Source organism: Penicillium citrinum, assembly GCF_028827155.1.
Source record: "Penicillium citrinum strain IBT 23319 chromosome Unknown utg000009l:1.0-4274883.0:1.0-4276374.0, whole genome shotgun sequence".
Classification (NCBI taxonomy): Eukaryota; Fungi; Ascomycota; class Eurotiomycetes; order Eurotiales; family Aspergillaceae; genus Penicillium; species Penicillium citrinum.
In genome coordinates, this window is record NW_026622694.1 from 2,314,581 (window position 1) to 2,338,066 (window position 23,486).

At 46.6% G+C, this 23,486-nt stretch overlaps 10 protein-coding genes across 10 annotated transcripts; 4 read left to right on the forward strand and 6 right to left on the reverse strand.

Annotated features, from left to right (window-relative positions):
* Positions 1–2,107: 2,107 nt before the first annotated feature.
* Positions 2,108–2,654, forward strand: N7469_010343 (uncharacterized protein; the record flags this gene model as incomplete). The annotated part of the gene is made up of 3 exons (XM_056649248.1): positions 2,108–2,236; positions 2,302–2,538; positions 2,601–2,654. 3 exons carry the CDS (start codon positions 2,108–2,110, stop codon positions 2,652–2,654), a joined length of 420 nt encoding a protein of 139 aa, XP_056496379.1.
* A 585-nt stretch (positions 2,655–3,239) lies between these two features.
* Positions 3,240–4,049, reverse strand: N7469_010344 (sulfotransferase family protein; the record flags this gene model as incomplete). The annotated part of the gene is made up of 1 exon (XM_056649249.1): positions 3,240–4,049. The coding sequence occupies one exon, from the start codon at positions 4,047–4,049 to the stop codon at positions 3,240–3,242; it is 810 nt and encodes a 269-aa protein (XP_056496380.1).
* Positions 4,050–4,383: 334 nt separating this feature from the next.
* On the reverse strand, positions 4,384–5,258 carry N7469_010345 (chitin deacetylase; the record flags this gene model as incomplete). Its single annotated transcript, XM_056649250.1, has 3 exons — positions 4,384–4,442; positions 4,499–4,863; positions 4,939–5,258. The coding sequence occupies 3 exons, from the start codon at positions 5,256–5,258 to the stop codon at positions 4,384–4,386; spliced, it is 744 nt and encodes a 247-aa protein (XP_056496381.1).
* A 471-nt stretch (positions 5,259–5,729) lies between these two features.
* Positions 5,730–7,153, reverse strand: N7469_010346 (CCDC47 family protein; the record flags this gene model as incomplete). Its single annotated transcript, XM_056649251.1, has 2 exons — positions 5,730–6,096; positions 6,159–7,153. The coding sequence occupies 2 exons, from the start codon at positions 7,151–7,153 to the stop codon at positions 5,730–5,732; spliced, it is 1,362 nt and encodes a 453-aa protein (XP_056496382.1).
* Positions 7,154–7,840: 687 nt separating this feature from the next.
* Positions 7,841–9,650, reverse strand: N7469_010347 (MDM34 family protein; the record flags this gene model as incomplete). Its single annotated transcript, XM_056649252.1, has 2 exons — positions 7,841–9,200; positions 9,316–9,650. 2 exons carry the CDS (start codon positions 9,648–9,650, stop codon positions 7,841–7,843), a joined length of 1,695 nt encoding a protein of 564 aa, XP_056496383.1.
* Positions 9,651–11,632: 1,982 nt separating this feature from the next.
* Positions 11,633–12,361, forward strand: N7469_010348 (HET domain-containing protein; the record flags this gene model as incomplete). Its single annotated transcript, XM_056649253.1, has 1 exon — positions 11,633–12,361. The coding sequence occupies one exon, from the start codon at positions 11,633–11,635 to the stop codon at positions 12,359–12,361; it is 729 nt and encodes a 242-aa protein (XP_056496384.1).
* A 48-nt stretch (positions 12,362–12,409) lies between these two features.
* N7469_010349 (uncharacterized protein) lies at positions 12,410–13,542 on the forward strand (the record flags this gene model as incomplete). The annotated part of the gene is made up of 2 exons (XM_056649254.1): positions 12,410–12,428; positions 12,458–13,542. 2 exons carry the CDS (start codon positions 12,410–12,412, stop codon positions 13,540–13,542), a joined length of 1,104 nt encoding a protein of 367 aa, XP_056496385.1.
* A 1,332-nt stretch (positions 13,543–14,874) lies between these two features.
* Positions 14,875–16,898, forward strand: N7469_010350 (uncharacterized protein; the record flags this gene model as incomplete). The annotated part of the gene is made up of 3 exons (XM_056649255.1): positions 14,875–16,011; positions 16,067–16,365; positions 16,424–16,898. 3 exons carry the CDS (start codon positions 14,875–14,877, stop codon positions 16,896–16,898), a joined length of 1,911 nt encoding a protein of 636 aa, XP_056496386.1.
* Positions 16,899–17,342: 444 nt separating this feature from the next.
* Positions 17,343–19,357, reverse strand: N7469_010351 (fungal specific transcription factor domain-containing protein; the record flags this gene model as incomplete). The annotated part of the gene is made up of 6 exons (XM_056649256.1): positions 17,343–17,574; positions 17,643–18,185; positions 18,239–18,376; positions 18,463–19,091; positions 19,148–19,223; positions 19,308–19,357. 6 exons carry the CDS (start codon positions 19,355–19,357, stop codon positions 17,343–17,345), a joined length of 1,668 nt encoding a protein of 555 aa, XP_056496387.1.
* A 597-nt stretch (positions 19,358–19,954) lies between these two features.
* Positions 19,955–23,240, reverse strand: N7469_010352 (Glycoside hydrolase family 2 N-terminal; the record flags this gene model as incomplete). The annotated part of the gene is made up of 3 exons (XM_056649257.1): positions 19,955–21,119; positions 21,176–22,586; positions 22,646–23,240. 3 exons carry the CDS (start codon positions 23,238–23,240, stop codon positions 19,955–19,957), a joined length of 3,171 nt encoding a protein of 1,056 aa, XP_056496388.1.
* Between the last annotated feature and the right edge of the window lie 246 nt (positions 23,241–23,486).

Below are 23,486 nucleotides of genomic sequence, written 5' to 3' on the forward strand. Positions count from 1 at the left end.
GACAAAATCTCCAACATTAGTAGTGGCCACTCATGGCTTCAACTTTATCATGATGAGATGAGTCTGTTGATCAGGTCTCGGAGTACATACTATGCCCAGACATGTGTGACCTGCCTGATTTCCCAAAATTTGGATCAACGTGAAGCGCTGATACTGTATGATGATCAAGGTTATGCCACGTGGGTGTATTGCTGAAGTCTACTCCGTACCGTACTTCTACTTGTTTACTTCAACACACCAACTAAGCAGTGTGGCAGTACAGTAAAGACCTCGCCGATCACAAGTTGTTATCAAAATCTCACACGACGAGGAATACCAGGCTCCGAAACACATAATGCGCCTTAATCTGCATCAAGTAGATCGTTTATGCTACTATCAGGTACTATATCGGTAGTACAAATTGTTCCATAGAAACAGTGTTGAGATCAATAATATTATAGGTACATGTGTAAGATAGAACAAACCAAAGCGTCGAACGATGGTTTAGCTGGCTCTTAATGGACTAGCCTATGCAGAAATTCATTGCTCAGCGATCATTCTGATATTATAACAGTCATGGTGCTCCTGTAGTTCTCATCATTTTTCTCCTCTGCGGATTACAGCGCCTTGATAAAATGTAATGTAGGAGATCCTTGGTTTCTGTCCAACACATGGTACTAGTATCAGAAATATTTTATCACAGGAAATATAGATTATTCTCATCCATGAACTAATCTACATGTGGATATGCAGCCTTTGACAACTGCCCCCTTTAGGTTCAGATTTCCTGTTCGGGCTATTCTTATTATCGAGTACTCGGAATTTTGTTTGACTCGTTTCAAAGGTTCATCTTACAAGCATGAATCACCGTCAGTTGCTTTTACACTCAAAAGTGTGAAATTCCCAAGTCCGCTACAACCACAACTATCCACAAGGAGTAGTAGTTCCTCGAGGTTAATATGAAATTTTGATTGCGGTCCTTGTTTAATACTCCTGGCGCCATATCTATTCTAATAGAACTGGCATAAGGATTGATTTATGACATCTACTTTAAATTCATTATTCTGAACGTAGTTTAAATTTGGATGAGTATTTTCCGAGCTACTAGTACCTACAGGTAAATCGGAAAACACAAGCCTAGTATGAAGTTTATACGGTTCAATTAAAACCACTTGGCTTGAAGAAATGTAATGCTTCCCCGTGATGCTACACCAACTCAGCTCAAAATCAGAATGCAGGTAGCAAAATAAGTAATACGTCGGACGAGTTTCAGCCATGCAGTTAGATTATATCTATGATCACCGGGTCGACTGGTCCACTTTGCCACAAAACATGGGCCGTTTGAATTTCCTTTGAACAAGTGCTGGACCGAGAATCTGAGTAGTAGGCTGGAATCGTGTCGCAGTCACAATAAGTGTAAGCTTGAAAGCTCGACTGTGCTACTCTATTGGCGACGCGACCACTAAGCCTTACACCTCATCGAGTCTTAAAATAGACACACTAGATCCGGTTACATCCGCGAGAGATCTTGAATTAAAAAGAAGTGCAGATCAGGCGGGCCGGTGGCTTGAAGGCTGACGGCTTATCCCCCGCCTTGACACTTTTAGGGCTTCCCCCTTAGCAACGCCCATAACGGGGACGCCCCTGTGCTAACCCTGGAAGAACCCTGGCATTTGGTCCTCTTGATCGAGCAGATCCCGCGATGTTCAGCGGGAAAAAGTCTAAGAAACAGATCCACGGCCCTGGCGTGGAGAATCAATTATTTGGTACAGATCGATCGTTTCCTCATGCCGATTGGATTCTATTGGATTCAATCGGGGAACTTGCAGAGGGAAGATCCACAAGGAGGTGCGAAACATTGGTATTGGGTAGCTTACCGAGACATTTCACCGAGATCCCCTGAGACATGGCTAATAATCACCCCCAGACCATGGTCGGCCTCAAACCTTGGTTGTTCCGTTCAAAAAAAAAAAGCAGTTGGTGCTTCAACGGTTATAAAAGAGGAGAATCATCCCTCGGGCATAATTTAGGTGGACATATTCAATCACATCTCTCATCTCATCTGCATTCTTGTCTATCTTTTCAAACATAATAATCACTTTTTAACATATCTTCTTCACCTGCCAATATGAAGTTCTTTGCTGCTCTCGTCGCTTGTGCCAGCGCTGCTCTGGCTCAGAATGCTGCTATCGGATATCCTACCGATGGCCAAAAGATCGAGGCTGGCAGTGATGCTGTTGTACAAATTCAACGCCCTGTACGTGAAAGGAATTTTCCCATCAATTAATATTTGGGAGAGAGTCTCTTCTAATTCGGCTATAGAACTCCTTGACTGGATCAAAAGAGCTGCAGGTTGCTATTGGTATCGCATCCTGCGCTTCTTCACCCTGCCTGCCTTCCAAGGAGACACTGGGAACTACTGTTCTCTACTCTGGCGATTTCAAACCCGTCTATCACGAGTCTGGCTCACCACCTTACCAAAACTACACCGTCAAGATTCCTTCCGATCTGAAACAGGGCAAGGCCCAGATTAACGTCGCTCATTTCTCCATCATGGGTGTAAGTCATCACGCATTCCAATTGAGTTGCATATATCTGACTTGGCTAATATTGGTTCTCAGGCGAGCAACGTCCCTTTCTTCGAGACTCTGAACCAGACTGTAGTGATCAACTAGAGAAGCAAGATCATGGGTCGAAGGTCGCTGAACTTGCGGATCACGTTAAACTTTGTCATTTTCTGCCTTTGATGGCTTTTACATAGTTTCATTTCGCGATATATCTGTTCCTTGCTGGATATAGAAGATTTGGTATATATAATCATGAAGAATTGCATTGACTTTTTTGACATTGCTCGAGTATCTATAGCACTACTAGTACATATCCGAAGTTTATCCCACTGTGTACCTACACGTGCCATTTCCACACTTGCATTACGATCCAGTTCAAGTGTCATGCGATATTCTAGTAGAATTTGATTCTACTGGAATACGCTATGTGATAGTGTATTCTAGATGTACCTACATCTAGACATATATAAGTATATTGTTCATTTCACCAACTTCCAAGTTTGTCATTTTCTGCCTTTGATGGCTTTTACATAGTTTCATTTCGCAGCTTGCAAGTTCAAGTTTTTATTTCGCAGGTTTGTACAACGACCAATCTACCTAGATGTCTAGGTAGGCTCTCTTCTCGATATACAAATTAAGAAAACGATTAAAACTTTGAACCAGTTACCTAGCTGGTTCATACGTGAACGGGACTTATCTTCTACACCTCAACCCAACCCAAATAGCAATAAAGCCAAGTACAACCGGCAGCACGATTTTACCAGCAGTCGACCAAAGAAGCCTCACCCTCGCCTTCGCCTCCTGAGCATGCGAAGCGGAATGGTTATCCCGAGGAAACGGCAAATCAGGAACATCAACATCCAAAAATCGACAAAGAGGTCCCCATCCATCCCCAATCCGATACTCAAGTCTCCTCTCAGGTGGAACTGCAGCACGCACTTCACGATAATAACTCTCATGCACGATCTTCGCCCGATTTCGAATCGCAGCATGAGTATTTGCTCCAAAGAATCCAAAATGAATCTTCCTCATAGCCTGTACCGCCGGTATACCCATCAAATATAACCCCAAAAACCCGTTTATAGAAGCCATAGGTTGAATCATCACGCGATCCAAAATCTCAGTCTGGAAACTTGGCCACCAACTTTCGAACTCGCGTTCCACGATAACAACTTTGGCCTCTGGGTATGCATGGATTAGTTCCAGTGCGAAGGGCGAGGCTAGATCTGTGACGACATTGTAATTTCCCCAGATTTTGTCCCAGTCTGCGCGGGTGAATCGGGTTCGGGATCTGGCTCCTGGTACTGAGGGCCACGTTGCTTCTGCAGCTTCTTCCAGGGATACCCATGGTGTATCAGTGACGGATTCTAAGAGTCCGTGATGTGTTTTGAAGCCTAGTATTTGGTAGGCTAAGGCCATGGATTTGGTGGCGCTGCGGAATAGACCCGCGTTGATAATCAACAGGCCTTGGTCGTTCGTTTTTTGTTCTTTAATGGCGGGCATATTGTGAGTTTTTCTTTGGATAATGAAGGTAGAAAAAGTTAGATAACAAAGCGAAATCCCCAGATTCCTTTCTTCTGGCGAGGTTCAGCTACAGATTTTCAAGTTAAAGGGGTGAGGTGAGGATGGATTATCTTGTCTAGTGCTTACTGGTGGGGCTGTACGTTCAAGTTACGCAGTTTACCCTGAGCAAAGAGCATGTCAGAAGGAGGGTGATTAACGATATTATATACTAGAAGCCCAATTATCACCAGGTCTTGTGAGAGAATGTTTATCCAAAATGATCGGCCACTTCCGGGGCCTAGCACCCAAACAACTATCCCACAAGTGATGCCCATCATGAAGACCGATACCAGTTCTCCACTGGATCACCAAGACACTCTCCAATAGTAACAGCTATCGGACATCAGTATATATCTAGAATCCCCACGACACAAGCTCAGGAAGCATACCTTTCAATCCCCTCGACCTAATCTCCTTTAGCATATTCTCGACCAGTATCTCGACAGTATTCATATGAACATCATGAGCCAACACGATCGAGCCACCAACATCCAACTCAAGCCGGAATTTCTCGAAACTCTTCCAAATAAGTCCCGGGTCGTCATTCTCATAGTCCTTTGTATCAATACTAACGCCGATGACATAGTATCCCAGTTCTGCCATTGCAGCAAGAACTGCATCGTTGGACACGAGGTACGGGAGACGCATGTAGAAGGGGAAGTATCCAAGAATCTGCAAGAACTCGTCTTCGAGCATCGTCATCTGGGAGATTATTGAGGAGTGGTCGAGTGCGTCAAGGGATTGATGACTCCAACTGAGAACTGTTAGGGGATAATTATTGGGATATTGTGGGCAATACCGGAGATGGAAAAAAATGAGTTTCACCTACGTATGTGAGCCGAGTTGGTGGCCTTCTGCTACCGCGCGATGAAGTACATCCGGGTAGAAAGTGATACTCCCTTTGTTGATGCCATTTAGAAAGAAGGTTGCGACGGCATCATACTCAGCGAGTGTATCCAGGAGTTTGTGGGTATAGATCCAGGGTCCGTCGTCAAATGTCAACGCTATCGTGCCCGGAACCGTACATTGGTTAATCACAGTGCCCACGGGGACGTGTGAAGTCGATTGTCGGGGTCGAGTTTGTAATGTCGTGGCCGAGGAAATAGAAAGGATGGAAAGTATAATGGCCAGAACGAATGGTGACCGCATGATTATAGGATTGAGAATGTATCACAGCAGATAGAGGAAGAATGGGTCTGATACTGGCCATTCGCATGCGCCGTGCAGGTTTTATAAGATGAATAAAGAAAACCACTGAAGCCAAGGCAAAAGGACGAAAAGGAACGATCAGAAGATCAATCGGTAAGAGCAGATGCGAGGAAAGTGCAGCGATGAAGAAAATGCGACTTGGACAAGCAGCTGCTGCAGGCAAAATTAACATTGAAGAAGTCTCCACTGAGATTAATAGAAGTAAGTCAATATCGGAATCTTTCGGGCATTTCAGGTATGAATACATCTCAAAAGGTATCAAAACAAGACTAGACAAAGAAGAATCACAAAGAAGAGAGAAAAAAAAGAAATGGTGGAGTAAAACAGAATCCTCCCTCGATATGATTCGAGAGACGACAGGAAGGTTATAGTAATTGACCCTGCAGAGTAGTAACCAGTTCTATATCTCCCTTAACCCTTGCGGCTGTACTTCTTCATAGACTTGCGCTGACCCTTCTGGCTCTCGCGCTCCAAGAACTTGCGCTGCTCCTCGGCGGTCATTCCACGGAGAATGCGCTCACGCTCCTCCTTCTTGACCTTCTCGGCAGCCAGTCTGCGCTCCTCGGCCTTCTCTTCCTCTTCAACACGGCGCAACTTCTTGATCTCCTCCTCACGGGCATTGCGGACCTTGCGCATAACCTCTCCACGCCAGTGCGCCACTTGGACAAGTCGGTCGGCCAGGCGCAGGTACTGGTTGAACAAAGGCAGAGTCGCGGAGTAGTCGGAGGCGATGTTGACAGACAATTGAATACGCTTCTTTGGGGTAGTTTCTTCGATCCTGGGAAGAAGAAAAAAAAGATTAGCTTGTTGACAGTGTTCATAATTTATGGCATGGCTTACTTGGTGGGCTTGTCAATAGGTTGGTCAGTAACAATCAAGTACTCGAAGTCATGGCCGGCCTTCTCGATAGCTTGGACCAGGTCCGCGGTGAGAAGATTCTCAGTGATCTCAGCGCTCTCCGACATAACAGTGACCCAGGATGGAAGCTTAGGGTGATCCTTGGAGAAAGTCATCGAGGCATCGTAGCGATCAGTGCGGAACTTGCCCATGTGACTCTTGTGCACAACAGCCCAGATAAATCCATCATAAGTCGACTGGGCCACCTTCACCGAAGAGGTGTCCTTAGCCAGAACCGGAACAAGATCCTTCTCTTTGCCATCAAAAGCATACATCAAAGCCTCATACTTCTGAGTGGGGGCGGCCCAGCTCTCGAAGAAGAAACTAAAGACGTATTCCATGATATAAGTAACGGGGTTATAACGCTTAGGCAGCTTCAGAGAGATGTCGAGGAAAGCAACATTTTGACGACCAGTCGCATACGCAGAGAATTCATTGGCAGCCTTCTCCTTCAGCAGACTCTCCGGGTTAATCAGATCGACAGTGACAGACTCGGTCTCAGCCTCAGGACCGTTCCGCGCAATACCATCGAAACCAACCACGGCGAATTCCTTCTGCAGCGCTGGGATATGAGACTTGGCCCATTCACGTGCCTGACGACGATTCTTCCGGGTACCCCAGAAATGGAAGAGGACGAGCACCAGGATGAAAGGCATGATCATGGCTTCCTGCATGAAATCCTTAGGCGAAGTGCGCTCCCAAACCCGATACCATTTCGTATAAGGGACTGCACCAGAAGTGCTGAAGGCTGGGACAGTGGTTGTATCGGCGACCAGCGACGCGGGCGATGGGTTTGGAGCCTCGACGAAGTCGGCGAAATCTGACAGCTCATTAGATTTGACGGGATCGGGAATCGACAACGATGCCGTTGAGTACTTACCATCATCAGGATTAGCATTCCCGGGGGAGCCAAACACGTTCTTGAATACGCCCGCCATAATTCAAGATTGAGTTGGGTGGGTTAAGTGAATTGATGATGGGTGAAGAGGAATGGAAAGGAAAGGAGGTTAAAAGAAGCGGAAGTCGAAAGTCGGCGAGTGCGGAGCTCAGCTGGTCTTAGCGCGTTGGACCCCCACGAACTTCTCCAGTTTTGGTTGATTTGCCGCCATCAGACATTCCGGTGCATTTCGGTTGATTTTAGTCGATAGGTTGAATGGAAATGATGAAATTGACATAATTTACAGTGCAAGAAAGAGAGATATACCAGGAAATGTCCAAATTTTGATTCACCGTGTGTAGAAAGCCTCCTTTAACCAGATCCAAAGATAATACACAGAAAAAAAGAGCCATGGTATCCAACGAGAAACACAAGAAAAAAAGGAAAAAAAACACCTAAGGGAAAAAAAAATAAGACAAGAGAAACCAAGACGCCAAAGGCTTTTTTGCAATTGCCCTGAGATCTTTAGTTCCGTCCCTGATATAGGGAATGAACCAAATGCAATTAGGGCATGGCAGAGTCGCCAAAAGCTTCAGAACCCATGATTTTTGTACAGTCCCGCTCCGAAGCAATAGAAGAAATGAATAAAATGTCGTAACGGTCATTAAAATGTCGAGATCTTGCTCGAGAGACGAGAAGAAAAACAAAAGAAAGGGGAATGAGAGAACGTGCAAGATGGATCTTGCACTTAGTGACCGTAGGCCGGAGGTGGTGTATCATCGTGGGCGCGACTCCAGAAAGGGCTGCACGCATTATTAGGCGCGAATTTCTCATCGCGCATACGACGTGCAATTTCACCAGCTAGCCGCTCCACTAGGGCGGGGTCAACAGGCTCGCCGGAAGGTTCCTCTTTGGTAAGAGGGAGAATAGTGGCGGGGAGTGGCGGGCGAGTAGAGCCAGATGAGGGGCCAGCTTCGGCCTTTTCGGGGCGACCACGCATGGTCGCGCGAGGGGTAGCATCGACATCCTCGCCTTTCGATGGACGAATAGTTTCGGTGGAATAGGAAAGCTCGGGCTTATCCTGTATCTCACGTTGGAAAGATGGACGCGAGATGCTCATACGGTGGCGCTCGGGAATTGATGGGAGGTGGAGATCGATCTCTGGAGACAATGGTGGCGTCACTGGATCGTCGGTCTGTTCGTTTACAGCGGGAAGTGGCGCGGAGCAGATAGAAGGAGGACTCATGGATTCCCTGAAAGAGCTATCATCGCTGACGCTCATAGCATCATCCGTAGTCTTGGGACGCCGCAAGTCGACCACACGCTTCTTGCGCTTGCGTGAATGCGCCTTAGAATGACGGCCGGTGCCAACATTCAAGCTGGAGCCAGTGAAGGAATGACTTCCAAGAGAAGGGCGACTGTGCATAGAAACCGTGCTTGAGGTTTCATGGGCAGAGGATGCCAAGCTGCCCACCTGGGAATGTGTACGGGACAGGGCGGGGCTGAGAGGAGAGATAATACTAGCAGAGAATTCACTCGGGTCGGCTGGGGATGTCCATGCGCGATAGACAACTTCTTGAATAGATGGGGTGAAGAGCGAGAGAGTACGCTGGGAATCCGTCAAAGCGGCTAGTCGGAGGAGGTTCTTCTGTGAGAAGAGAGAATGAGTTTCGACGGAGGAATCCAAAGATAGCGACGCAATCTCTGACTCATTCAAGGCGTTTCCGAGAGAATCAACGGGGTCCTGTGGGGGACTGGCCAAGGGATCTTGGCCAGGCCCCTCACTCGTTGCGGCTTCGGTATTATCGGTCTCATCTTGATTTTCTTCACCGGTGCGATACTCTGGAACCCAGAGACGAAGTGACAATCGATGGATAATAGCCGGTAATTCGTCCATGAAAAGTATACGGAGCTGAGCTTCGATTTCTTTTTGTAGAAAGTCGCGCACAAACGGGATGGAATCAAAGGTAGAGGAGACCTTAAGAGATTCGAGCGGATCATTGCGGAAGACGACAGTGATTCCTTTCTGTTTCGAGAAAACCAGGATAACAAAGCCAGAGAGTTTGAAGTCGGAGAGAGTTATTTGAAGAGGGATGGTGAGTGGAGTTCTGTAAAGCGACAAGAAGTTAGCTCACGCGATCAGAGTGTGTGCTGATCGGACGACACGAAACATCATGCGTATGCGCCCGACGGACAGAAGGTATTCAAAGTAGAAGCACATACGCAGCAGCAAGTGGTTGTGGAGAGGCAAAGGCCGGTCGAGTGAGTAAGAAAGTATTAAGAGGGTTGGCTTGGACGCGAGTTTTGAGGGTCAAGAAGGCATCGCCGGAATAGGACATCTTGAAGATTCCGCGAAAGCGATCCTCCGCCAAATCGCCGATCTCCAAAATCTCCAAGTTAGGAGGCATCGATCCCAGATTCAGTTCGGTGACAATAATATCATCCACGATAATCGGTGGTTTGGGGGACTTGTTAAGTGCGGCGGTCAGTAATTCTTGGGCGCGAGTGTAAAAACTCGCGTCCGCCATTAACGGCGACCAGTTGAAGTTGAACGCCATGCCCGCGCATTGAGAGAGAGAGAGGGAATTTAGCAAATAGTAAAAAATCGAATGAAATAATAAAAAAAAAGAAGATAATGTAAATTAAGCCGGTATAAAGGTAGAGGAAAAGAGTAACAAGAGGAGAGGGGGGGCAAAGGGAGGCAAAAGGAGAAAAAAGGGAAGAAAAAGGACTGAGCGAAGTTCCCGAGGGTCACCTGCTTTTTTCACCCACGAGGGACTTGCGCTTCTTTACTTCTTTTCTTTCTTTTCTATTTGCTACATGATTATATTATTATCTTATTCTCTCTTTTTATTTGCTATTTTTCTTCTTTAAATATTCTTTTTACATCTAGATACCACAGTACAAGTATACTGTGCTCTTTCATCACCTTGTACGTCACAACCCGGCTGTTATGCAGCACTCCACCTTCTCCGACCAGCCCCGAAGGCATTCCCACTTAAGGCGATAATCAGCCATTCACATCACACCCGAGGTCGGTGATGCACTACAGCCTGCATAAGTGCGCTTTCTGCTTAGTACCAGCCCACTTGTCTATCGGATTAGACTAGAAGAGTCGGATAGGGGCTGGACGCGTCCTCATTCTCCCAATTCTCGAAGAGTCCGGGTGTACTATGCCAATCTCCTACTAGAGTATATTGAATGTATACGTTGTCAAATATCGGGCCACAAAAGGCTGTCACTGTGCCGATCACTGACTTCGCCCGTGTCCAGCCCTTACTGCGCGTCTCACCATAACAAGCGGGGGTTACCTTGTTGGGCTGATTGGTTCATGCCGTCCTGGATGCATATCGATCGTTCACGTTCTGTCGTCACGCGAGCGGGATCTTTGCGTTAACAATGGTGTAAAGATAAGTCCCATCGACGAGCATGCCAATCTGACGCCGTATTAAAGTAGTGACGAAAAGGAGCTTTTCGTTTTTTCACCATTGGAACATTAAATGTCTAAGATATCCTGAAACATCGTTTTCAATCGCGTAGATCACAACTGATGGGATCGTCATGGCAGTTTCATACTTGTATCATTGGGTCACGTGGTGGGTCCTGTATCAAACAGGAAATTCCAAAATATCAAAGTATACTCCGTAGTAATTCCAGAGGTATGCAATTTGAAGTCTACTGATAGAGCATCAATTGGATTATAAATAGATCTAGGAAATTCTGTAGAGCTCAAAACAATCTTGAAATAAATCATCAATATGTGTAGACTTACAGAATTGCTATGCTACTTTGTGGACTATCCCAGCTTAGCTACTACACAATAAACAGAATGATCGACCATATTACACAGAATGGAAAATTGAAACCCTTGGAAAAAGGCCAGGATAACCATTAAATGGCATCTTATCTAGTATAATTTTGTTGTTGCAATGAGACCACAGCAACATCTCACGTTAAGGCATGAAATGTCAATAAATGGCAGGTTTAGCCGAGATACTGCATTACTAAGTGTCAGTAGTGTACAGTACTAAGAGTTAACTGACCAGCTACGTTAGTATAATGTGTCATTATCACCAAGTGGCTGGACCCGAACACATCAACTCTTTCTCCCTCTTCTTCCTTTCAAGGGCGTGTGCTCATTGATCGTCAAGGCTATCAATCTGATTAAACCTTGGCAATGCAGAAGTCTACAAACTTGTGCGCGCAATGCGCCACTTGCGACTTTGCTTCAAAGCGAGTGTGGGAATCTCAGTCGAATGAAGTCGTTGAGCTTGCAGGAAGCATTCTCGACGAGATACAGCAACGTGAATTAGGTAACATGCGAGAACACCGAGATTATAAGTCTAATATCATTCTTATTCTATCATGATGGGTAGATATGACAATAGACGTATTTGAAGAGATATGTACTCGCCGAAAATACTCCATCGAGACCAGGCGGAAGCTGCATGACTGGTTCACTATTGACGGGATTCCAACCCTACCAAGTGAAAATGTGGCCAATCTTCCATCCATACCTGACTGCCCACTGTGCAAATTAATGCACCTCGCTATCACAGGTGGACCGCTCGACTTTTCTACGGCGCGGAATCGTCGCGGCCCATGGAGCGCAGAACGGGCTGGATTCAGAGTTGGGAGTGTAGGAACTTTTCTCTCATTTCTTGAGGATGGCGGTACTAGTCCATGGCTGCCAAAACGTGGCCGAATGATTGAAAATGCCCAAATTAACCCAGATTTGATTTCTAAATGGATTCGTTCGTGTGAGACGGTTCATCGTTCTGAATGCGCCCCGCTCCCACTACAGATTGGGTACGGCTCTGGCCTGAAGGTGTTTCGTCTGATTGATGTCACGAAAGGTTGTGTGGTTGAGATCTCCAGGTCCGACAAACAGTATCGATATTTTGCTCTCAGTTATATCTGGGGTCGCGCTGAGCAGGTGCGGCTTCTAACTACCAACAGGCACATTCTCATGCACCCAGGTGGCCTCCAATATCCGACATCCGCGAAGCTTCTCCCAAAGACCATTCAAGATGCCATAGACCTAGTACGCACTGCTGGAGAGCAATATCTGTGGGTGGATAGCCTCTGCCTTTTGCAGGACGATCCAAATGACATGGCTCTCAGCATCCCGTTCATGGATATGATTTATAGAGGGGCATCCGTGACGATCATTGCGGCCAGCGGAAGAGATGCGAATTCAGGGCTCCCTGGAGTTCAGCCTGGATCTCGTCAGGCCAAGCAAGATGTCGAGGAAGTCGTTCGGGGGTGAAGATGGTAGTTCTGAGAGAACTAGACGAGTACCTGAGCGCTTCCAGATATGGCACTCGTGGTTGGACGTTAGTATCGGGTCTATAACTTCATTTAGATATCGACAAGCTGGCTAATCAGGTCAAAAGGTTCCAAGAAGATCTTCTTTCATCCCGCAGCATCATCTTCTTTGATGAGAGGGTATATTTTCGCTGTCGTCGATGTGTATGGTGCGAAGACAACAACCAAGACGAGTCTCCGGAAGTCAAAGTCTCCGAAACAACAAGTATCAGACCGATGGCTCTAGAATCAGATACCCCTCCTCTATTTACCTTCCAGACTCTAGTCTTGTACTATAGTTCACGAAATCTGACTCACGCCAGTGACGCTATTAATGCAATTGCTGGAACTCTGCGTTTCTTCGAGACTCGTCTACACAGCCCGATGTTGTACGGACTTCCGTTATTCTCACTCGATATCAGTCTTCTGTTTTATGGGATGAGCCTTCAGCGTCGTCCTGAGTTCCCTAGCTATTCATGGGCAGGATGGACGGGAGAAATTCAATGGTCCGCAGTTCCGGAATGGAGTGATGAGACTGAGTCAAACAGAAGGGGCCCTGCTGCGAACGATTGGCTCGACACGAGAACCTGGATCGTATGGTACCAACGGAAAGGAGACGGCAATATACAGCATTTGCTCGAGGACACTGAAGCGTCAGACGTTCCAAAGAGGCATATTGGATACCGGCATCGCCATCATACATGGCTTACGGGGATGAATGTTATACCTACCCCCGATCTATACAGCTCAATTCACAACTACACACTGCTGCAGTTTTGGACGTATTCAGCCCATTTCAAACTCAGATCCACAGAGAGACCAAGTTTCAAGGGAAACATGCATTTGGTGGATTCAGAAGATAAAATTTGTGGACGAGCTTTCATCCATGAGATCGAAACAATTCAGACCGAGGTACCAGTTGAGCTTCTGATCCTTTCCGAGTGCAGCGTTCCATTGGGAGACCATTTCGATGATGCTCAAGACTTGAATGTTCACATCGATAACTGGCAATGCTATTGGATTATGATAATTTCATGGGAGGACGGGGTCGCTTCGAGGCGAGGGATTGGTACTTTGGATAGGCATGCAATCAACCAGGGTTACCCACCCGGCGTGGTATGGAAGGAAGTGCTCCTTGGGTAGGAAGAATCAGCCCAATTTTTCCGATGTGTATGACTCGGGACATCTCATTATCTCGAAAATCCTTGATGAGAGTATTTGGGCTCGTGATTTCCTCATATCTTTGATCTGTGATACTTTCAAGCACAAAATTGGTGCAAGTCTATCATGAGATTTTCGTATCAATAACAGGACTTCCCAGTAAATAAGTACCATTATAATACTTGTTCGATCATAAACTTCTTGAAAAATTGCCTTATTAACTGAATTAAAGATGGGACCCTTATGAAGGCTATGCTGGGATTGCCTCTAATGAATCGGCGATTACACATGGAACCTTCTTTTGGCATGCTAGTCGAGAGGGTTACATTAGTAAAGGAACAAGTGTTCATGGAGGATTGAGGACGAAGCTTTTTGTCTGTATCCATCTTCAACGATTCTGTGTCTGTGCTAACGTGCTGATCTTCTTTTACAGAGTCCTCGGGACTATGAGATTGACGAATATGTTGGATTCACCCTCATCGAGGGTCAAGAAAATTATGAGATCGGTATGTCTGGAATTATCGACAAGGTCCGCAAAACAGTTAAGATACACCGACGTATCTTTCTATCGATATTGATGGTGAGATGTGGAGCTTCTTTTTGTCCCGATGTTAGTCAACTTATAATATTTAGTGCTTGATCCAAGTATTGCCCCCGCAACAGAAACCCCAGACCACTCGCGAGCTGAAGCGATTCATCAGGGGCCTGGAAGGGATCAATTTAGTTGGTGCCGACGTAGTGGAAGTTAGTCCCCCCCTACGATACTATTCGCCGAGACAACTTCAGTAGCTGCGGCAGATCTAATTGTCAATATCCTTGCATCAATGACGAATATAAAGATTTTCCTGAGGTGAAGGTGACAAGAGATGAAGCTGTGAAGTGGCCATGCCTCTTAAAACTCGAGTAGTTGAATAGTTATCGAAGATTGCAGTCTGAGGTTACAACAAGCTGCAATGCTTGAACGCTTGAAACTCGTGATTTATTTTCAATTACCTTCTTCGGCCATTTGGCTTGCAGTTGAGAATTAATTAAACCTTAAAGACCTTCAAATATTCAAAGATGAGTAGACATTTTGAGGAAGTATGCAAACCGATTTTGATTGGCTCGGGTGATCACCACGGCAACAACACGCTAATCCCATGACGGCCGAAAATCAATACGTCGTCAAACGTTGACTGACAGCATCTTCCCTCTTGATTGAATTATACCATTTGGGCGCGTACTGTGCTTAAATATAGGTAACACCATATAAGGGCTTCCCAGGACGTCTGCCCAAAACATTCAACCCTTGGTCACTGCTGATCACGCGACAACATGGCCAGAACAGTCGCCCAAAGAAGGGTATATGGCAAACGGAAAAACAATGCACCCAGAGCAGTCTTCGATCAGAACAGTCCATCCAGAGAGACATCGAAGGCGATTGACGCGACAGTCGAGGCGATTCAATCTAAATTAGCAGGAGTGACCATCAACGACAGGTCCCTGGCCCCATCGCGAGAGGTGGAAGTACAAGAACATGCAGAGGACCACAAGCCCAAGGAGCAAGATGACAAGGGAGCAGAATCCCAGAGTACTGGTGGACCATCATCTCACGTTTCCGAGCCCCAGAATACATTCGTTTCCGCGGACACATCAACTGAGCAATCCTCCAAAGAATCATCCGACGAGATCCAAAATCATCAGACCATAGAGGTCCGGGTCCCTGGTCAGAGTTCACAAAGATCAAACGGTAGAGCATCAAAAGAGATTCCTCCCATCACGAAAGAACGCACGGTGAAAAAGAAGCCAGACGGCAGAAGGTCATCGGGATTCGTACACGACCCTCATCTTAACACCTACGTCGCACCAATCTTGAAGGAGGCACTATCACCGATTGCATCACAGAGCATCCAAAGGTTCGGCGCCTGGGCTTCGAAATCAGCGAAGATGTTCCATGTCGAAAAATTGGCTGAGGGATCCTACGGCGAGGTTTACAAATTGCATTTACGCGAAGAAAGCGCGCGACCAATGGTGTCAAAATCAAAACTCGCGAAACTCAGAATGTACGGTGATGGTGTATTCAAGGTCGTTCCGTTAAATGCGCCGAGGGGCCCAGGCTCGAAGAAATTTACTTCGGTTGAGGAAATTGTTTCTGAGGCTAGAATGCTCAAATATCTAGACCCAATCCCCGGTTTTGCGCGATTCAGAGAAATTCATGTCGTGCAAGGCCGGTTTCCAGAACCATTCCAAGAGGCATGGGATTATTATAAGGAAACAAAGGACGACTGTATGAATCCAAATCCGGCCAGCAAGAAGTCATATCCCGATACACAACTTTGGGCAATTGTGGAAATGGACGATGCTGGTTGTGAATTGGAGAAGTTTTCATGGTCATCCATTTTCCAAATATATGATATTTTCTGGGGTGTTGCTATGGCCCTTGCTCGTGCTGAGGAATATGCGATGTTTGAGGTGAGTTGCTATGAAACACTGAAATACTCTAGTATCTTTTCTTACGCCCATTCAGCATCGTGATCTTCATCTTGGAAATGTCTGTATTCGTTCTACGCGGTCCAATGGTTCGATGGAGCCACCTTCGGCTCTCGATATCGTGCGGAACTTTTCTCCCAGTGGTTTCGGCACAAGCTCTATCGAAACTACCATTATCGACTACTCACTCTCGCGTGCAAATCTCCTATTAGCCGATCTGCCTGACGAGTCCGAAGGTGTTGTGGAAATCGCTTCATCTGACTTGGACAAGAAGCAAATTTTCGACGCAGTCGGAGAAGATGAGGATGAGGCTCTCTTGAGAGATACGTACAGATAGTATGTGATTCAACACGTACCTCCTTTCCGAAAACCCATTTCTCACAATATTTCATAGTATGCGCGCAACTTTATACACAGGAGAGCCCTCTCAAACACAAAAATGCCGAGATATCCCTGGCATTTGGGCAGAGTATGCGCCTCGAACAAATTTGGTCTGGCTACTCTTTCTCCTGAAAAATCTTCTCAAGAACCGCAAGCCCGAACCTGTTGAACATTCATCTACTATGCAGCCTGCGAGGCAAGCACTTGCAGTCTGCTCACCTAATCGGAAGACAACGATTCGAACACTGGATAGCGATAAGTCGACGAAGACGCAAGTGCAGGCCAACACTGAACCTCTTGCGAAAGAGCATCAAAGCAAAGGCATGCAGAACAAGATTGCAAAACTGAAGCAAACTTTGGAAGACAGGATGCAAGCAGTTCTTGAGCTTCTCGATCTTGAAAAGGGCCATGAGGATATGTGTTGCGCGGCTGATCTTGTTGCCTACGCTATGGATTCACAGTGGCTTGTCGAGCAGGACTTTTTCTGAGATCAAATTGTTCCTATGCATTTCAACCGCATTTTAAAGATATTATTTTTGGAGTTCCAGCCGTTTCATTTTGCAAGGAGTTTGTTTGGCTATCCCACATCGCATATGTATCCAACTTGAAGTTGGGATCAATTGGTGGAGTTTACTATAGGAAAACGGGCATTGCATTATATACCACCAGTGTCTCAGTACACACTAATACCAGTACACTTTTCTGAATAACCAGATTTGAATGCTTCATTGTAGTTTATAGTGTCAGCAACGCAGGAACAGGGTTAGCCTTGGAGTGTAAGCCCTGACTTTATATCCGACCTTATTCTAAATACATGACATGTATCCAGATAAGGTATCAAGGTTGATATTTAACGGCTCTAATATGCAGATAAAACAGGCTAATGTCTAAGAGCTGGATTGAATAGAAATGAAAATGCCCGCATCTTCTCTCTAGGAGGAAACAAAGCTCGCATTTGCATTTTCGAACAATCCATGCGCTTTCATGATCAGCCTTAAGGATTTCTCGACGCCAGGAGAAGGTGAAGAGTCATGAATTAGTATCCATCGCTGTAGTTGATTATGCAGATGCGGGCCGAGCTCGATCAATGGAGCTTGACGTAGCTGTACTATCAGTTGTGGATGACAGAAGCCACCCAAAAGTGTCAGCATTGCGGTAGCTAGCCTGCAAGTAAAATTGAAATAATGAGTCTTAGGAATACGAAAGAATTCTTTTTTTGCGCCGGAACTTACGACAATGAGCATAGCCATGTATCAACCATTACCGTGTACGGGATCTGTTTCAAATGCTGCAGTTTCAAGAGGCAGGTATCAAGAGCAATGCGGCAGCCATCTAATACACGGAGATCATTATTGAGATCCCACGATGGGTTGGCGAGGGCCCATTCCAAGTAAGGTCTGTAAATCACACTGCGACAGCTAAGATACCACTGTCGAAGATATTCACTGTACGGATCTTCTGCGGGTTTCCCATCTTCTGGAAACTGCAAGCTGGGCGGCAACGTCTGGTACCAATCTTGTAGCTGGCGGGCCAGCTCTTGGTTGACGGAAGGGAAGTGACTGGAGTGAATTTGGAGCCCGATCTCACGATCATACATCATGTAATGGGCTCTGTTGAGGAGTCGGCGAAGAGCGATGGATGCGAGGAGGTAGAACGTGGATTTTTCGCCTTCTTCGGGGTCTTGGTGAGTGTGGAATTTTCCGGGGAGGGAAATATTGGATTCTATTCCTCCATTGAAGTTTTGTGGGAGTGACGGTAGTTCGGAGACATAGTTGCTGTAGATAATGTGTTAGACAGTGAGGTTTTTTTGGTCTTTGAGAGGGCATACCTCTCTAGCACGAAGCAAGACCAAAATATTCGGATGACGATCTCGCGATCGTCGTGCTCTGTATTATTGAAAGGGCATGACAACAGAAGGCGACAGCGAGTTCCTGCACTATTCACGTAGGACCATGTTTGTAACGGTCTTTGCAGGAAGGAAAAATAAAGCCTAAGATTGGCCGAGATTAACTCCAGGATAACTAGTTTATATGGGTCTTGTTATGATCTTACCCAACAAGTAAAAGGCATTGACACGCCTGCACGCTCATTTCTAGATGTGCCAAGTGCATCATTTTCATGGCAGCATGAAACCATGCCGCACCCTGTTGTTTGAACTTCTGAGATCCATCGGCTGAAATCCCTTCGTCTATAACTGAAGCCCCAACGCATCCCAAGGCCATGACCAGTAACGCTAGGCAAGATTGAGTACTGGGCTCCAGATCCTCATGTGATATTCTCAGCTGGAGAGATCTGAGATCATCTAAGCTCATAGTAGGGCACCAAAAGTTATATGTTTTCTGGAATATGGCCACCATCTTTTTGATTTCCGACATGCTCACGCTGGGGAAAACGGCATATCGTGCGTTTTGAAAGGGTGAGCGACCATACTCCAGCGACAAGAATGTTGTGTCAATCTCTTCTCTAATCGACGGGTGGTCTAGGAAGATAGGCCACTTCAGTAACGATTCTGTGGAAGAAAGATGTCCAGATGCCAGAACGGCACTTTCAGTGAGGTCTCTGGAAGTGCGAGCATTTGCATGATGGGGTGTATCCCTTGTTACCGATTCCATTGGTGAAATTGGCGAGGTGGAGCTTGTAGATGCCTCGTTCAACCCATTTGGATTTCTAGAATTTTGAGCCTAAGATTAAGCCTCAGTGAGGGGAGTCAGGATCGTGCTTAGAGGCATGCGCTTACGATCATACTCTTGAGCTCATCGATTGAGGCCTCCGTTCGTAGCACCGCATCTAATATCATCTCGCTTTTCCCTCGTCTGGTTCAGGTTGAGCCTTTTTCCGCTTGCAAGTCAGAAAAAATAAATCAAAAACTTACGAAATAGCCTCTGTGCCATACAAACATGTTACGTTCAAGCTCGTGCAAGGCCCACAGGGCTCTCTGGCGTCGCATCTGGAATATGTTACTACTCATGGACAAAGCTGGACAGTAGTTGGCAGTTATAGACCTTGTTTTACGTTGACGACACGAGTCGCACTGGAAATCGTGTTAGTTCTCGCCCTCAACATGAAATTCCTGGTATATCAAAATGGACGATAGGACAGGATGTCGCGAGACAGACCGCTCGTGCCGCGCGGAATCTCTTCATTCCGAGTATCAGCGGCAAACTTTGGCCGCAAAGGCTTTATCAAATCGAACGATGGCTTTCATTGATCGAAAGTTATGACCTATAGAGGTAAAGTATGGAAAAAGTGAGCCGGAAAGGCCGGACTTGCTGCTGAACAGGGAATTGTACTTCGCATGCGATGCGCAAAAAGAGTAGACTTCGCCAAAATCCAACCAATTATCGAGTTAGTCAGCGGAAATTTGGGCCTACGATCACGTGTATATATCGAGGTATACAAGTTGTCAAGAGTCAATCTCAAAGTATTGAGCTTATCATTTTATTTAATTTGCAATTCTTTAATGCTATTCATGGGCAGATTAGTGCCAATCAGTAGTACCTGGTATAACATTGATGAACGGACGTGGTTATTTAACTTCTATATTCTAACGTGAGACAGGTTCCAACAAGATGCCATATGTGATATCTTGCACAGGAATCAAATACTCCCTCATAGGTCCTGGACCACAAGCTGCGGTACCGACTCCTGCGACCTGGTGATCCAATTTGACAAACAAGGCCCCTCCATCAACCAGGTCACAAGGGTGCTTTGCATCCTCGATTTGCTTGTCGGAGTGCCGACTAGCGGTCCAGCTCAATCCACCAGTACCTCCATCCAACCAGGTGTTTTCCTGCGGAGTTGCACGGAAACCAATACCATTTGACGAAACGAGCTCTACCCATGCTGTTTCCACGCGATTGCCGTTCTCCTGGGGAATGTCATAGCTAGTCTGCAGAGAATTGATGCTGTCAACATTCCACAGACCGAATTTCTGTGCCGCCTTCTTGTCAGGGTAGGACTCCCCGGGCCCAAGGCCGAGCCAGCGTGCAGATGTAAGATCAGAGCTAGCGCGGAGATTCAAACCAACTCGTGGGACTGTAGTAGGTGCGGTACCCTTGGGCTGTAAATTGATGGATACAGAAGCCGACCCGTCAGGTTTGACTAGGTACTCTGTGAGACATTTCCAGCCCCAAGATAGAACCGGAGGCGAAAGGAATGTCCCACTTTTGACACATATAGCACCCGCTTCTTTTGAGATGATTTCGAATGAGCGAAGTTGGTTCGTGATATTGTTCACTCCATATCGTTTCCAGTACGGTGCAGCGGAAGGTACGTCGTTGTCGGTAGGAGGGCGCCAGAAATCAGGAATTATGGCTAGCCCAAGATCGGGACTCGGCTCGAGGATCGTATTTGACTGGTAAACCCACTTCTTGAGATGCCCATGGATACGATCAAACTCAAAGGACCAGTCTGCTCCGCTGATGGAAACAGTGGTCTTGGTATTATTGATCTTGACAGGGCTTTGTGTTTGACTAGAGCTCAACCCAATAGTCGAGGGCTTCTCAGCGGGGGCTGATATTAATTCTTGCACCCAAGCAACGATGAAGAGGCCATCATTCCACTCGGCCTTCTCTCGCTGGTGCAATGTAACGGTCAAGAATGCCGGGTGGACATTGTGCCGGAAGAGCTCTGCTGGAAGAGGCAGCTCTGCAGACTGTCCAGCCGAAAGGGACGGCAGTTCAAGCAATCCAGTTGCCAGAACTTGAGTTCTAATATAGCTTATTAGTCTTCTCTATTTCGGTTTATGGCATGCTATGGCACTCACTCTTTATCAAAAGCTTCAAGCTTGTACGAAGCTTGAAGATGATCCAAGCTCGAGAAGTCGTATTTGTTCTTCAAAGACATAAATTGTCCCTCGATTCCCAGCTTGACCGGCTCGAAAACCTTCTTCAATTCCAACAGGCCCGGAAGCGGTTCATGAACACTGTTAAGGAGCCCATCCATCACGAAGGTTCCATCATTCGGATAGTCATCGAAGTCTCCACCGTAGGCATAAAAGCCGTCCTTGCCGTCTTGGCCATTTACCCAAAGCCCGTGGTTGGCCCATTCCCAGATGAAACCACCCTGCAACCGAGGGATTTCGTCAAAGCATTTCTCATAGTCTGCCAGCAGACCTGGACCATTACCCATAGCATGGGCATATTCGCAAAGAATGATCGGCTTTTCAAATGTACCATCCTCAGCAACATCCTCAGTGACCGCCAGCCTTCGCAAGCGATCAATATCAGGATACATGTAGCTGAACATATCAGTCATTTCCGCATGAATATCGCCCTCGTAATGGATCAAGCGAGTATTATCAAACTCCCTAGCAGCATCAATCATGGAGCGATGACAGGTACCAAAGAACGCCTCATTACCCATGGACCAGATGATAACACTGGTGTGGTTTTTGTCTCTTTGCATGAGTGCTTGCACCCTGTCAACGTAGGCCGCACGCCAAGCGGAGTTGTCCGAAGTATGCACCCCACACTTGGGGAAGGTTAAAGCCTTACGTTCCTCATAGCCAAGTGTCTCGTCCATATCCATTGGGCGAGCTACTGCATCATAGAAGCCATGGCATTCTAGGTCAGCCTCATCAATGACCCAGAAACCCAACTCATCTGCCATGTCGAGAAGGCGAGGGTCAGGAGGGTAGTGACTGCACCGAAGAGCATTGACATTGTGGGATTTCATAAGGAGTAAGTCTTTTCTCATGAAATCCAGCGGTACCGCCCGACCCAGAAGAGGATGGTGATCGTGGCGGTTGACACCTCGAAGTCTAATCGCCTTTCCATTTACTTGAATCAAACCAGATTTGCGCTCTACTTTGCGGAAACCAACTCGTTGAGTAGCTTTGAAGGCCTTGTTTGAGCCTGGGACAGACAATATCATCTCTACCTTGTACAGGTAAGGACGCTCGGCAGTCCACTTCTTGGGAGCGGTGATCGGAACATTTAGCTCGACCTTGGAAATTCCTGGCTGTAAGCTTAGCCCTGTTGATGATATGGCCTTTTCAGTGCCATCCACAGAATCGATCAGTCTGAACTCGAGGTTACTGTGCTTCGATACTTGGTAATCAATTGTTGCGAGCAGTGTTGCGTCTGTGTATGTAGAATCTAGGTCTGTCCGAATGAACCAGTCATTCAACCGATCATTAGCTGGCAATGCAATTAAGGTGACATCTCGAAATATTCCTAGATAATGGTCAACCGATGCTCATCTCTGCTACCATTGATCGAATTATCATCCTTACCAGACAGCCACCACTGATCTTGATCTTCAATGTAAGTCGCATCGGACCACTGATACACACGAACGAAAACCTCATTAGGGCCGTCACTTCGAAGATAAGATGTAACATCGAACTCCGACGGGTTTCGACTGCCTTGAGCATACCCCACCAGGTACTGGTTCATCCAGACGTGATACGCGCTGTCAACACCATCGAACCGCAGGCGAATCTCGCTATTCTCATCCCACTCTTTTGGAACTTCAAACTGGCGGCGGTACGTTCCAGTTGGGTTTTCGGTGGGCACGAATGGAGGGCACACCGGGATAGGGAATTGTGTGTTGGTGTAATTAGGCTTGCCCCAGCCCTGCAACTGCCAATGACCCGGGACACTGATGTTGGACCAGTCCTCGGTCACGTCTTCGTCGCCTGGCTCTGGTGCTGCCAGAGGGGCTCTTGCCATGTGGAAATCCCAGTTTCCATTGAGAAGCATTGATGTTGCAGGGATGTAATAGGTGCGTGCAGGGAGGCAGTTTCGACGAAAGACCGCGGGATTCATGTAGTCTGGTCGCGCAGGGTCGGCCTGAAGAGACAACTGTGTGATTTCGGAACGCGACATTGTGATCCAAGCTCTCAATCAATATTCAAAAAATGAAGTTGACCTTTTATTTGATTGCACATGCGAAATAAATGGGCTGCTGCCTTCTTATACCCGGCACGGACGGGTTCAGGGAGTAGATATTGGTACTCGGAAGGAAAGAAAGGCGAGTAATACATTGTGGTCTTTATTACTGCAGCCTCAATTTTTTTTTCTCTTGATCGGCACAATTTCGGCCATCGAGAGGGGCTTTGTCTGCGACATTGC